The sequence below is a fragment of the Elephas maximus genome, chromosome 18 (genome assembly GCF_024166365.1).
Source record: "Elephas maximus indicus isolate mEleMax1 chromosome 18, mEleMax1 primary haplotype, whole genome shotgun sequence".
Classification (NCBI taxonomy): Eukaryota; Metazoa; Chordata; class Mammalia; order Proboscidea; family Elephantidae; genus Elephas; species Elephas maximus.
Window position 1 is genome coordinate 77191528 of NC_064836.1, and position 14040 is coordinate 77205567.

Sequence of the window (14040 nt, forward strand, 5' to 3'; positions counted from 1 at the left end):
ATGATACAATTATTTCTTTACTTTCTATTCTCCCTAATTAGAGGCTCAAATCCAGTGAGAGGGATTTTATCTTGTTCTTGTTGAACCTCCAGTCAATACATTCAACTGAATGAAAACAGGTTAGAATTTTGAATTCTCTGTTGATTGAACCTAAAATAACAGCATCACATCTGTTTAGAAAAATGACCATCAGCACCACCACTACCACCAAAAACTGTTTTTATGAAAATAGGAACTGAGTAATATTTGTTCATGGATATTTGAAAACCTAAAATCAGTTAAGTCAAAAGTACAACAGGTCCATTTTTAGAAGAGAAGACATAAGAAAAATCTTCTTAAACAAATGGCATTCCTCAGCATTACTGAGTATTATCTGGTCTGGAAGTAATTACTCCATTTTTATTACCATAGTGCCTCTGCTTATTTGCCAACATCTTAAGTCACACAAAATAAATATTTTTAATTATTTAGAATTTCATTTAGTTTAATTTTGAAAAATAAAATTATTTTAAGAGAAATAGAATTTAGCAAATAGTTTACATCACAAAGTAAAAATAACCCACAAAGGAATTTTTTTTTTATTCTTATCCTAAAAAATAGTTATTTGTGCTTCAAGTTTTTATTTAAAATTTTATATTTACAGCTAAATGTCAATGACATTTAAATGGAAACCAAGAAAAATACCTATACAAATTACGGTTTCATCTTACTTTTACAAAAGTATATTTTTCAGAAAAAAATTCTAGCATTCTTCTATGTCTCAAGATAAATCATGCAACAAAAACAACTGCAAAGATACAGTTTTACAAGGAAGTAAACACTATTGCCAAGGAACCTTCTACATCAAGTGAGAATCAGAGCAACAATAAAAAATCATGGAACAATTATACAAGCTGCCACCAAGTCAGTTATGCCTCACGGCAACCTCACGTGTCAGAGTAAAACTGTTCTTCGTAGGGTTTCAGTGGCTGCGTTTTGAGAAGTACACTGCTAAGCCTTTCTTCTGAGGGCCCTCCGGGTGGACCTGAACCTACAGACTTTCAGTTAACGGCTGAGCACATTAACTGTTTAGACCACCCAAGGACAATATATCAATTACACTTCAGTAGATACGTATGACAACATAGTGCAGCTGTAAGTAAATGTTGACTTTCACATTCTTTAATCTTGACATTTGGTTTTCAATTACTTGTAAGAATTCCAGAAGTCCATGATAGGTACTAATCTGCAATTTTGTTCTGGCCTGATTTTGAAACGTGCACTCAGAGTCTTACGTAGAAATGGGCTACCGGAGCTTCCACATCCCCATTTCAGTCAGTGATGAGGACGAATATGACATTCTGCTAAGGCCTCTGCTCTGTGTCCCTCCAGGGCCAAGGGTCTACTCTCATCTAGCTGACTATACACATTAACGAGGCCAAGGATGACCAAAAAAAACTAGGATAGTGATCTGACTCATACTGGCTTCAGTAACTCAACGTGTCCTACCAACTATAAAAAAACATTCTATTTGCCAAGTATTTTGTATATAATTAACACCATGAGTATTTCTTGAAAAACATTGTATAGACCATAAATCATCAAAAGGGCTTTAAAGACTAAGTTAAACTCTCCCCTCTTTTATCAAATACAGTGATGCCCAGTGAAGTTACGATGTTCAATGTAAGACAGTTAATCATGTTTAAGTCAGAGCTGGAACCAACTCTGATTTTATTCTGATGTTCACATCAGAATTCCACATTGCTTTCAGGATAAAAAAAAAAAAAAAATTTTTTTTTTTCCAGGATAAATGGAAACCCTGGTGGCATAGTGGTTAAGTGCTATGGCTGCTAACCAAAAGGTCAGCAGTTCAAATCCACCAGGCGCTCCTTGTAACTCTATGGGGTGGTTCTACTCTGTCCTATAGGGCCTCTGTGAGTTGGAATCGACTCGACAGCAAAGGGTTTGGTTTTTTTTTCCGGGATAAATACAGTGTGTAAATGCTTTAAAAAAAGCATTCATACAGTAAGTATCAAAGAACAAAGAATTATTGCTACGATAAAATCTAAACCATGAAAAATGTCTAAAGGAAAAAAAATGTTAATAACTCTGAGTTTTGAGATCTGGGACGTACGTTGTTAGGTGCCGCTGATCTGGTTTTGACCCCTAGTGACCATACATACAACAGAAGGAAACACTGCCTAGTCCTGCACCACTCCTACAAGATGCCTGAGTCTGGTGCCATAGGCACCATGTCAACCCATCTGATGGAGGGTCTTTCTCTTTTTCACTGACTATTTTAATAAGCATTATGTCCTTCTCCAGAGATTGGTCCCTCCAAATAGAATGTCCAAAGTATGTGAGATGAAGTCTCGTCACTCTCCTTTCTAAGAAACATTTTGGCTGTACTTCTTCCAAGAAAGATTTGTTTGCCAATACCATAATTCAAAGGCATCCATTCTTCTTGAGTCTTCCTTATTCATCGTCAAGCCTTCCCATGCATATGAGGCAGATGAAAATACCACAGCTTGGTCAGGTATACCTTAGTCCTCAAAGTGACATCTTTGCTTCTTAATAATTAAAGAGATCTTTTGCAGCAGGTTTGCCCAATGCACTGTGTCATTTGGTTTCCTGACTGCTGCTTTCACGCGCACTGATTGTGGACCCAGGTAAAATGAAAACTTTGACAACTTCAATCTTTTCTCGGTTTATCATGATGTTACCTTACTGGTCTAGTTGTGAAGATTTTCATTTTTTTTATGTTGAGGTGTAATCCATACTGAAGGTTGTAGTCTTTGATCTTTACCAGTAAATGCTTCAAGTCCTCTTCACTTTCAGCAAGGAAGGTTGTGTCCTCTGCCTATCGCAGCTTGTTAATGAGTCTTCCTTCAATCCTGATGCGTAGTTCTTCTTCGTAAAGTCCAGTTTCTCAGATTATTTGCTCAGCATACAGACTGAGTATGGTGAAAGGATAGAACCCTGATGCACACTGTCCTGACTTTAATCCACGCAGTACCCCCGTTCTGTTTTAATGACTCTCTCAGTCTCCGTACAGGTTTCTCAGGAGCGCAGTTTAGTGTTCTGAAATCCCCATTCTTCTCAATATTATCTATGATTCGTTATAATCCACACAGCTGAATGCCTATGCACAGTCAATAAAACACAGACGAGCACCTTTCTGGTATTCTCTGCTTTCAGTCATGATCCAGCCAACATCAACAATAACATCCCTTGTTCTACATCTACGTCTGAAATCAGCCTGAATTTCTGGCAGTTCCCTGTCAATGTAGTGTTACAACCGTTTTTGAATTATCTTCAGCAAAATTTTGCTTGTGTATGTTAATGACGTTGTTCAATAAATTCCTCATTCCACTGGATTCTTTTCTTTGGAATGGGCGCAAATATGGAACTCTTCCAGTTGACTGGAAAGGTAGCTGTCTTCCAAATTTCTTGGCATAGATGAGTAAGTGCTTCCAGCACCGCATCCCTCTGCTGAAGCATCTCAATTGGTATTCCAGCAATTACTGAAGGCTTTTTTTTTTTTTTTGCAAATGCCTTCAGAGCAGCTTGAACTTCTTCCTTCAATTTCATTGGTTTTTGATGACGTGCTACCTCTTGAAATGGTTGAATGTCAACCAATTCCTTCTGGTACAGAGACTCTCTGTATTCCTTCCATCTTTTTTTGATGCTTCCTACACATTGTTCCTTATTTTGCCCAGAGATTCCTTCAACATTGCAACTCAAGGCTTGAGTTTTTCTTTAGTTTCTTCCAGCATGAGGAATACTGAGTGTGTTCATCCCTTCTGGTTTTCTAACTCCAGGTCTTTGCACATTTCATCATAATACTTTGCTTTTCTATGCAAGCCTCCCTTTAAAATCTTCTGTTCAGCTCTTTAACTTCACATTTCTTCCAAGTGCTTTAGCCACTCTACTTTCAAGAGCAAGGTTCAGAGTCCCTTCTGACATCCATTTTGGTCCTTTTTTTACTTTTCTGTCTTTTTAATGACCTTTTGATTTCTTCATGTGTGATGTCCTTGATATCATCCCACAACTCATCTGGTCTTTTGTCACTAGTTTTCAATGAGCCAAATCTGTTTTTGAGACAGCCTCTAAATTCAAGTGGGATTAACTCATGGTCAAATTTTGGCTCTTATGGACTTCTTTTAATTTTCCTCACCTTCAACCTGAACTTGCATTTGAGCAACAGACAGTCTGTTCTGCAGTCAGCCAGTCCTTGCTCTGATTGATGATATTGAGTTTCTCCATAACCTCATTCACAAATGTAGCTGATCTGATTTCTGGGTATTCCATCCGCCAAGGTCCACGAGTATAGTCGCTATATATGTTGTCGAAAAATGGTACTTCCAATGAATAAGTTGTAGGTCTTGCAAAATTCTATCATGCAATCTCTTGCCTAGTTTCCATCACCAAGGCCATATTCTTCAACTACTGATCCTTATCAATGCATCCTGATTGCATGTTTGATCAGTTTCAGACTGCAGAAATTGGTAAAAATCTTAAATTTCTTCATCTTTGGCATTAGTTGGTATGTAAATTTGAATAATACTCATATTAACTGCTTTTCCATGTTAGGCATATGGATATTACCCTATCACTGACAGTGCTGTACTTTAGGATAAATATTGAAATGTTCTTTTTGACAATTAATGCAATACCATTTCTCTTCGATTTGTCATTCCTGGCATAGTAGACCATATTCAAAATGTCCAATGCCAGTAAATCTCACCTCACTAATGCCTAGGATAATCTTCAAGTGTTGCATTTCATTCTTGACAACGTCCAATTTTCCTAGATTCACACTTCATATATTCCATGTTTCTATTACTAATGGATATTTGCAGTTGTTTCTTCCCATTTTCAGTTGTGCCACATCAGCAAATGAAGGTCCCAGAAGCTTTACTCCATCCACGTCATTAAGGTCGACTCTACATTGAGGAGGCAGTTCTTCCCCAGTTGTCTTTTGACTGCCTTCCAACCTGAGGGGCTCATCTTCCGGCACTATATCAGACAATGTTCCACTCCTATTCATAAGGTTTTCATTGACCACTTTTTTTTTTTTTTTTTCCTGAAGTAAACCACTGGGTCCTTCTTCCTAGTCTTAGTCTGGAAGCTCCGCTGAAAACTGTCTACCATGAGTGACCCTATCAGTATTTGAAATACTGGTGACATAGCTCACAGCATCATGCAAGCCACCACAGTATGACAAACTGACAGATGGGTGGGGGCTGGGGTGTATATATTCCTGTGTTTATATGTTTATTTAATTTTTTCATTGTTTATACAATTTCCTTTTTTTCTATAATGTACAAGTGTTACCTTTATAGATAGAAAAAGTGAATAAATAAACTGGAGCAATTGTACTATGCTTAACTTGAAGCATACAAAATAGAAAACTAATTTGCTGTCAAGCACACAGGTTTAAAATATTTTTCTAGTTAAGTAAAGCAATTTCATTGTTTCTGTGGGAAAAATCAAGTCATTGGGAAGAAATTACATTTACTGGCATTAATTTTAGATGTACTTACAAACTCAAGTATTAGAAAAATATCAATAAAATATATTTCATTATAAATTTTTATACCTACATTATTTACTGAAGATGCAGGCATTTAACTTTAAATACAAATGAAGCAACCTACAACCTCCACCTCTCACAGCATTTGCTAACATGAATTTAGTAAACTGTAGGTGAACATGGAAATCTCCAATTAGCCGGATTCCATTTACTTCATTTTCTAATATTCTTGGAATTATCAGAGACAGTCGAGCTTAGGTATTTTATTACATACACATACATACAGAGTGCATTTGGGGCTACAATATCATCGTCTGTTCTCACTAAGCTAGAGTCTTCATAGAATACGCATACTGCTTCCATCTCCCGTGTCCGCTACCAATCTGGCAGTTCCAAGAAAAGTTCCCAGTAATTAACTGGACCATTCTCTAGTGGGAACTCTTCACGCTCGTGGCTTTTTTAATGCACTGCCTATTCTATCTGTTCCCACCCTCTTTACGAATAATCCATGACTTATAAAGCCTGTAACAGCCTCTCCTCCAACCTCATATAAAACTAACAAGTTAGCATCATGCCATTTAGTGCATAATGTTCTCTCATGATGTCATATATATTATTTTCTAAAGTAAACTATAAACATCTAGGGGTGTGAGATCTGATTTATCCTTCTTTTACATTCATATATTGACTAGTGGTGAACCCACAGTGGGAGTTCAGTGATGAGTACATCAAAGAGTGAAGAAGCACTAAGACTTTCATTAGAAACGAGGATCTTATCAGAAAAAAAATAAATCAGCCAACAAATCAAGAATTCTTAGTGTATTCACAATATATCAAATACAGTTCAGAGTTGTGGAAGAAACAGAGAATACATGAGAAGATTTTATCCTCAAAAACCTAATAATCCTTCTGGAGAGCCATGTTAAAATAAAAAATCGGTAGGGTACACAATTAAATGCACAGAAAATAAACTGTAGGAGGAGGAGTGTGCATCAGCCTTCGTTAAGGCTGATGAAGTCAGAGAAGTTTCAATATGGACCTGGAAACATGGACCCTTAGGATAAAGATTCTGAAAAAGTGAAGCATTGGAGAGAACAGCATAAAAAACTCATAAACACAGAAAAAAGTTAAGACAAGTTTTGAGCATAAGCATTAGGAATTACTGAAAAATACTGTAGTGTGGTAAAATTCTGTAGGACCTAACTGCTAGCAGAAGAGCACAGAATTAATTCGGCAGGAAAGAAGAAACAATGTCAGTTTTTGAGTAGGACAGTGATCTGTTGAAAACAGATTTAAATTAAAACTAATTAGGCTGCAGTAAACAAAATATATGAGACTAAAAGGCAATCTTTTAACATAAAGAGTAGGGAAATGGAAATTGGGAGATCTGATTTTATGTTGGTTTGACTTGGAACAACACATCACTTATCCAGTGTACCTACATGGCCAGTGTGCCTACACCTGGACTAATATGTTTTCCAAATATTCAAATCCATTGACACTAATTCTGAGTTTGTATCAGAAGATCAGTAGGAGGCTCTTTCAGTTGTCTAGTCGTGAGGTGAGGCCAGGGCAATGGGGAAGAATAGCTGAATAAGAAAAAAGGACAATCATCAGGACTTAGTGGCAGAGTAGATATGAGAAATAGGAAAACCAGAGGAGCCAACAATTCTTTTATAATGTCAAACTGGATAGCTGGGGTTAAAATGATACCCCTGAAGAAGAGGGGTAAATTGGAAGGGTGTGCTCTTTACGCTTTGCTCTCTCTCTCTTATGGAGTGCAGGGAGAACTTAATTTTCTCTCCTTGTTGCTCTTTGTATTACCTCAGAGTTCAGGTAACTCTCATAGAAGCCGTGGTTACCAGCAGAGAATTGGAAAGGATCTTGACGGCTGGTACTTTAGTTCATTTATCTGACTGCATCATATTTATTGATCATTTCTTAGTTGCCTATGGCTTTTTTATTGAAAATTTCAAAACCACTATTTACTGTATCTTTACTCATGAGCAAATCTCCAAACTCAACAAACTCACTTTATGCTAGGGATGAGGGCGGCAGCTGGAGGAGGAGGAGAGAGCCGGGGAGGAACGTCATATTCTTCATTTCCCAGGTGGCCATTGGAAAAAACCTGAAAGTAAATTAAATGGTTAGTTTTGAAGAATTTAACTTCTGGAGGATATCAAAACAACAGAGCTCTTGGAAAACCTACAATTTTGTAAAAACAAAACAAAAGCATATGTAATTTTAGTTTATTTGAACAAGTGAAAAATCATATAAATTCTTTAGGAGTCAGTAGTTTTTTAGTACCATAGTGAGCTGAAATGGACTGGTACTGGCCATCTTGAATTGGACAATCACATGGTCTACTATGCCAGGAATGACAAACTGAAGAGGGACAGCATCACATTCATCACCAAAAAGAACATTCCAAGATCTAGCCTGAAGTACAACGCTGTCAGTGATAGGATAATATCCACATGCCTAACAAGGAAGACCAGTTAATACGACTAGTATTCAAATTTACACAACAAAGCAATGCAAAAGATGAAGAAATTTAAGATTTTACCACCTTCTGCAGTCTGAAATTAATCAAATGTACAATCAAGATGCACTGGTAATGACTGGTGACTGGAAGGCGAACGGTGGAAACAAAGAAGAAGGATCAATAGTTGGATAATACGGCCTTGGTTATAGAAACTAGGCAGGAGATTGGATGAAAGAATTTTGCAAGACCAATGACTTATTCACTGGAAATACCTCTTCTCAACAACATAAAAAGCAACTACAGACATGGCACTCGCAGGATGCAATACACAAGAACCAAGTTGATGTCATTTGTGAAAAAAGAAGATGGAGAAGCTCAATATCATCAGTCAGAACAAGGCCAGGGGCCAACTGTGGAACAGACCATCAATTGCTCATATGCTAGTTCAAGCTGAAGCTGAAGAAAATTAAAACAAGCAGATGAGAACCAAAGTAGGACCTTGCGTTAATCCCACCTGAATTTAGAGACCATCTCAAGAATAGATTGGACACACTGAACAGTAATGACCAAAGACCAGATATGCTGTGAGATATAATACATAACACATAAATACATCAAAAGGTCATTAAAAAGACAAGAAAGAAAAAAAAGAAAGGAGCAAAATGGGTGTCAGAAGAGACTCTGAAACTTACTCTCGAACATAGAGTCGCTAAAGTGAACGGGAAAAATGTGAAATAAAAGAACTAACAGAAGATTTCAAAGTGCAGCTCGAAAAGACAGAGTAAATTATTTTAATGAAATGTGCAGAGACCTGGAGACAAAAGGGAAGAACGTGCTCGGCACTCCTCAAGCTGAAAGAACTGAAGAAAAAATTCATGTCTCGAGTTGCAATATTGAACTGGATGCTATGGGCAAAAAATTGAATGACACAGGCAGCATCAAAAGAAGATAGAAAGAATACACAGAGTCCCCATACCAAAAAGAACTGGCTGATGTTCAACCTTTCAGGAGGCAGGATATGATTAAGAACTGATGGAACTGAAGGAAGAAGTCCAAGCCGTACTGAAGGCACTGGTGAAAAACAAGGCTCCAGAAACTGATGGAATACCAACTGAGACGTTTCAACTAAGGGATGTAGCGCTGGAGGTGTTCACTCATCTATGCCAAGAAATTTGGAAGACAGCTACCTGGGTAATCTACTGGAAGAGATCCTATTCCAAAGAAAGTCCATCTAGCAAACCATAGAAGTTATCGAACAGTATCACTGCTATCACATGCATGTAAAAACTATGATGAAAATAAATTAAAAATGATGGCAGCAGTACATCAACAGGGAGCTGTCAGAAATTCAAGCCAAAATTCAAACCAGAAATTCAGAAGCGGACCTGGAACCAGGGATATCATTCCTGATGCGAGGTGGATCTTGGTCAAAAGCAGAGAATACCAGAAAGATGTTTAGCTGTGTTTTGTTGACCATGCAAAGGCATTTGACTGTGTGAATCATAATAAATTGTGAATAACATTTTGAAGATTGGGAATTCCAAAACACTTAATTGTGCTCATGCAGAACCTGTACAAAGACCAAGAGGCAGCTGTTCGAACAGAACAAGGGGATACACTGTGGTTTAAAATCAGGAAAGTTGTACATCAGGGTTGTATCATTTCATTATACTTATTCAATCTGTATGCCTGGCAAACACTCCAAGAAGCTGAACTACATGAAGAACGCAGCATCAGGATTGGAGAAAGACTCAGTAACAACTTGCCATGTGCAGGTGACAAAACCTTGATGGATGAAAGTTAAGAGGACTTGAAGCTCTTACTGATGAAGATCAAAGACTACAGCTGTCAATACGGATTATACCTAAATGAATAATTTCTGTTATAAGGACTAGCACAAAGCTGGTTCCTATAATGTAGAGGTTAAAGATGTCCCAAATGTCTAACTTTTTCAAGCTGCTGTACCACTCCATCATCTCTAACATCAATGCACCTAACATTGCCTCAGTACTCTCCCTCCTGTCTTTGGGTTCCCTAATTTCTTGCAATATCTCACAGAACTCATGAGGTTTTGGAGACTAGCAAGTTCCAAATTCGTGGGTCAAGCATAGACTTCTTCCTAGCCCTCAGTCTCTCCCCAAAGGCACTCAGCTTTCTCACTCCATGGGTTGGGAAGCCCACTGCGCCATCTCCTGCAGGTCTCTGCTACCAGTTTCTGCCATGGGTCTCTCCCTCTTTGGTGGTGGTGGGCTCTCCTCTTTGTTCCGGAGTTGGCTCTCTTTTAAAGCAAAACTGACCAATCCCCTTGGCAGGCTACAATTACCCTATCACACAATCACCTGGGTGGGAGTTAAAAGTCCAGGGCTATAAAGGCCACACACAAAAGTCAGTAATCTACCGCATATCTTAACATAAAGGAACAATAAATCCCCACAACTGGGCCAATAAGCAACATCATGATAAAATGAAGAAGATAACTGAAGTTGTCGAGGATTTCATTTTACTTGGATCCACAATCAGTGCCCACGGCAGCAGCAAGAAACTGAATGACGTATTGCACCGAGCAAATCTGCTGCAAAAGACCTCTTTAAAGTGTTAAAAAGCAAGGATATCACTTTGTGGACTAAGGTGTGCCTGACCCAAGCCATGGTATTTTCAGTCACTCATATGCGTGCATAAGCTGAAAAATGAATAAGGAAAACCAAAGAAGAATTGATGCCTTTGAATTATGGCGCTGGCGAAGAATACTGAATATACCATGGACTGCCAGAAGAACCAACAAACATGTCTCCGAAGAAGTACAGCTGGAATGAACGCTCCTTGGAAGCAAGGATGAGGAGACCTCATCTCACATACTTGGGACATGTTATCAGGAAGGACCAGTCCGTGGAGAAAGACATCATGCTTGGGAAAGTAGAGGGTCATCAAAAAAGAAGAAGACCTTCAACCAGATGGAATGACACAATGGCTGCAAGGATGGCCTCAAACATAACAACGATTGTGAGGATGGCACAGGACCAGGCAGGGTCTTGTTCTGTTATACACAGGGTCACCATGAGTTGGAACCAACTGGATGGCACCTAACAACAAGAGTACCATAGTGATTATTCACCACCCTCCAAAGCGGGACCATGTTACATGTAAAAAACATGGTATAGCACGATCCCTAAACACACTTGAGTGATAACACTGTAATTTACATAGATCAAATATAGATAGATAAAATTCCCAAATATGGTAAGTTCTCATTCAAGCGTTAAGGGTTCTCTGTAAGGATTTGGTAAAGAAAAAACAGCACTGGAGCTATTCTTACTCCAATTTCCTCTAAATAAAAGCATGGTAAATTATCTCTCTCCAGAGTTAACAGAACAGTCTTACTGATAAAACTGAGCACATGATTATAATCAGAAATGCCTTTGTTCCTTCCAGGTTGAAAGCTTTGGCACTAACAGTAACTAGAGGCTTGTTCTGGCTTTCAGAGTAAAGGCAGTTTTAAGTATGATACTCAGTTTGTGACCAGAAGAAAGCAAAAGAGTTGCTCACGAAGTACCCACAGGGAGTCTGTGTTTTAATTACCCAGAATCAGGAAATTCTGATTTCCATGCTGCTCAGTTTCACTACAGTAACTGCCTGAGCAACTGCTCTCTGCTTAGGCACCAACTTGAAATTGAAGCACCTAAGGAGGAGGAGGAGGAGAAGCGAGAAAGGAACACCGCAATTACACAGTTCACAACAAAAAATTTTAAAAGCATATTTTGAGACTTTTAAATAAATCACTAGATTTTTTGTCACAGAGCTCTTTCCCAATCTGTTATTAATTCATATTTAAAAGCAGACTGCTGTCAGGGCAGAAAGGATGTAAGGTAGCTTGCACAGTCTTTGATACCCTAATAGAGACCTACAGAATTTTTCCCCTGGCCCTCACAGCTCTAAGCTGGTGCAAAGCTTTAGAATTCAAATTTGAAAAGACTGTACCCTTCCCTACCAACTTAAAATAAGAAACAAATTTAAAGAACACACTTGAAATACAGCAATGCTTGCATTTCAAACCTACGTGATAACTTAGAACATTAAAGTTTCACTCTAAAACCAGGTCCTATGGGTCAGCTCCACTTTCTCATCTCCACGTCTTCCCTCATTAGAGTCCATACACTGTAGCGATGCCAAGACAAAATAGGTCTTTACACAAAATGATTTATTGTGGTTTTCTACTATGCGCAAAATGACAGAACAAGACAAAGTTTTTGGAACTCTGCTAAAGAGAAGAAATTTTCTGATACATATTAATTATTGCAAAGTTCAATGAAATCCCTTTATAGTAAAAATGCATTTTGACCGACAAATACATGTATCAAACCTGAAATTGTCCTTGTGAGGACAATGCTCACGAGCATTTCATGTCCTCTGTAATTGGAGTCATAACCGTGTTGCCAGAATATACATAATTTAAGATTTTTGCAACCAAATCTCCTTAATCTATCACAAATACATCTAAAATTGATTCTGGAACATGTAGTGTGGATTTTATATGCAATCGGTTTGCTCTTTTAGGAGAACGTATCGAATATACTGTAGATACTTGTTAAAATTTCAGCAATAATATAATAAAAAGGAGATATGGGAATAATAGTTTTAGTTGAATTGGCTCAAATTTAACAAGTTCATAATCAGAACATTGAGTCCACATGTGAAAATGTGTATCAACACACTCATTTACTGTGATATTAAAAATGCTCTCATTTTGAACATTAGGTAAATAAGACAATAAATACATTAATAACAGAGCCTGAACAACAATTTTATGTGCTATAATTAAATTTCACAAAGGTAAGTCATTCAGACAATGATGTCTACCATTGGTAAAACCATGCAGTTAATGATGGAATTTATTCTCTAAGAGGGCAATAACCCAAGTTAACTGACTTGTTAATAATTTAGTGTACCAATTTATTAATCTGCTTTAAAACGCAAACAGTGCTGTCTTTAACTGCTTTAGAAACACACTGTTACTGACACGTAGTAACTAAGAGATTCCCTCTGCCTCTGAAATTTCATAGCATGTTTTTTCTGAACCATTCATTTAGTACCTGTCATCTGCTACTTTGCTAGTTACGTTGTGTGGAAGGCCTCTAGGTGGCGCAAATGGTTTGTGTTTGACTGCTAGCCTTCAAAGTTGGTGGTTCAAATCCACCCAGTGATACCACGGAAGAAAAGGACTGATGATCCACTTCCTTCAAGATTACACCCAAGAAAATCCTATGTGGCAGTTGTGCTCTGTAACACATGAGGTCACCATGAGTCAGAATCCACTCGACAACATGTTCTGCAGAAGAGCGTTCATCCCACTTTAAGCTTCCTTCAAGACAAAGATTTCTTGCTTTATTATTTTCACAGCACATTCCTTCATTGCTTTCCACGCTCTTTGCCATCAAGTCGATTCTGACTAATAGCAGCCCTATGAGACAGAACAGAATTGCCCCATGGGGTTGCCAAGGGTGTAATCTTTACAGAAGCAGCCTGCTACATCTTTCTCCAGAGCAGTAGATGGCAGGTCTGAGCCATAAAACCACTTGGTTAGCAGCCTAGCATTTAACCACTGTGCCACCACCAGGGCTCCTTGCTTTCCACACCAAAACCAAACCCACTGCCCTTGGGTCAATTCTTCAAGGACAAAGCAAAACTGCCCCCTAAGGTTTCCAAGAAGTGGTGGTAGATTCAAACTGCCAAGCTTTTGCTTAGTAGCCGAGCTCTTAACTGCTGTGCCACCAGGGCTCCTGCTTTCCACACAGTAGGGCTTCAACCAATACCGACTGCTGGCTGGCTTAGATGATTAAATGGCTAACGGAGGCGTTAACCAATGACTTCTTTGGTACATTAGGAAGAGACTATCAATTTACTGAATGGAAATATTCTCAGTAAACATACGCGCTGTATTTAAGGGCTGTTCTTCTAAAAGTACACAGGTCCTGAGACTGAACAAGCTAGACAGCAAACATGAATTCTTCATATTTCTTTCCTAATCGAAAGAATGAGACAACGA

At 38.3% G+C, this 14040-nt stretch overlaps 1 protein-coding gene across 4 annotated transcripts in view; it reads right to left on the bottom strand.

Annotated features, from left to right (window-relative positions):
• CBLB (Cbl proto-oncogene B) overlaps positions 1 to 14040 on the bottom strand; it is a 135619-nt gene that overhangs the window by 34539 nt on the left and 87040 nt on the right. For all 4 annotated transcript variants that reach the window (XM_049858191.1, XM_049858189.1, XM_049858190.1 and 1 more), the window contains exon 10: positions 7549 to 7643. In XM_049858191.1, the coding sequence (XP_049714148.1) occupies positions 7549 to 7643 (95 nt within the window). The remainder of the gene's footprint in view (positions 1 to 7548; positions 7644 to 14040) is intronic.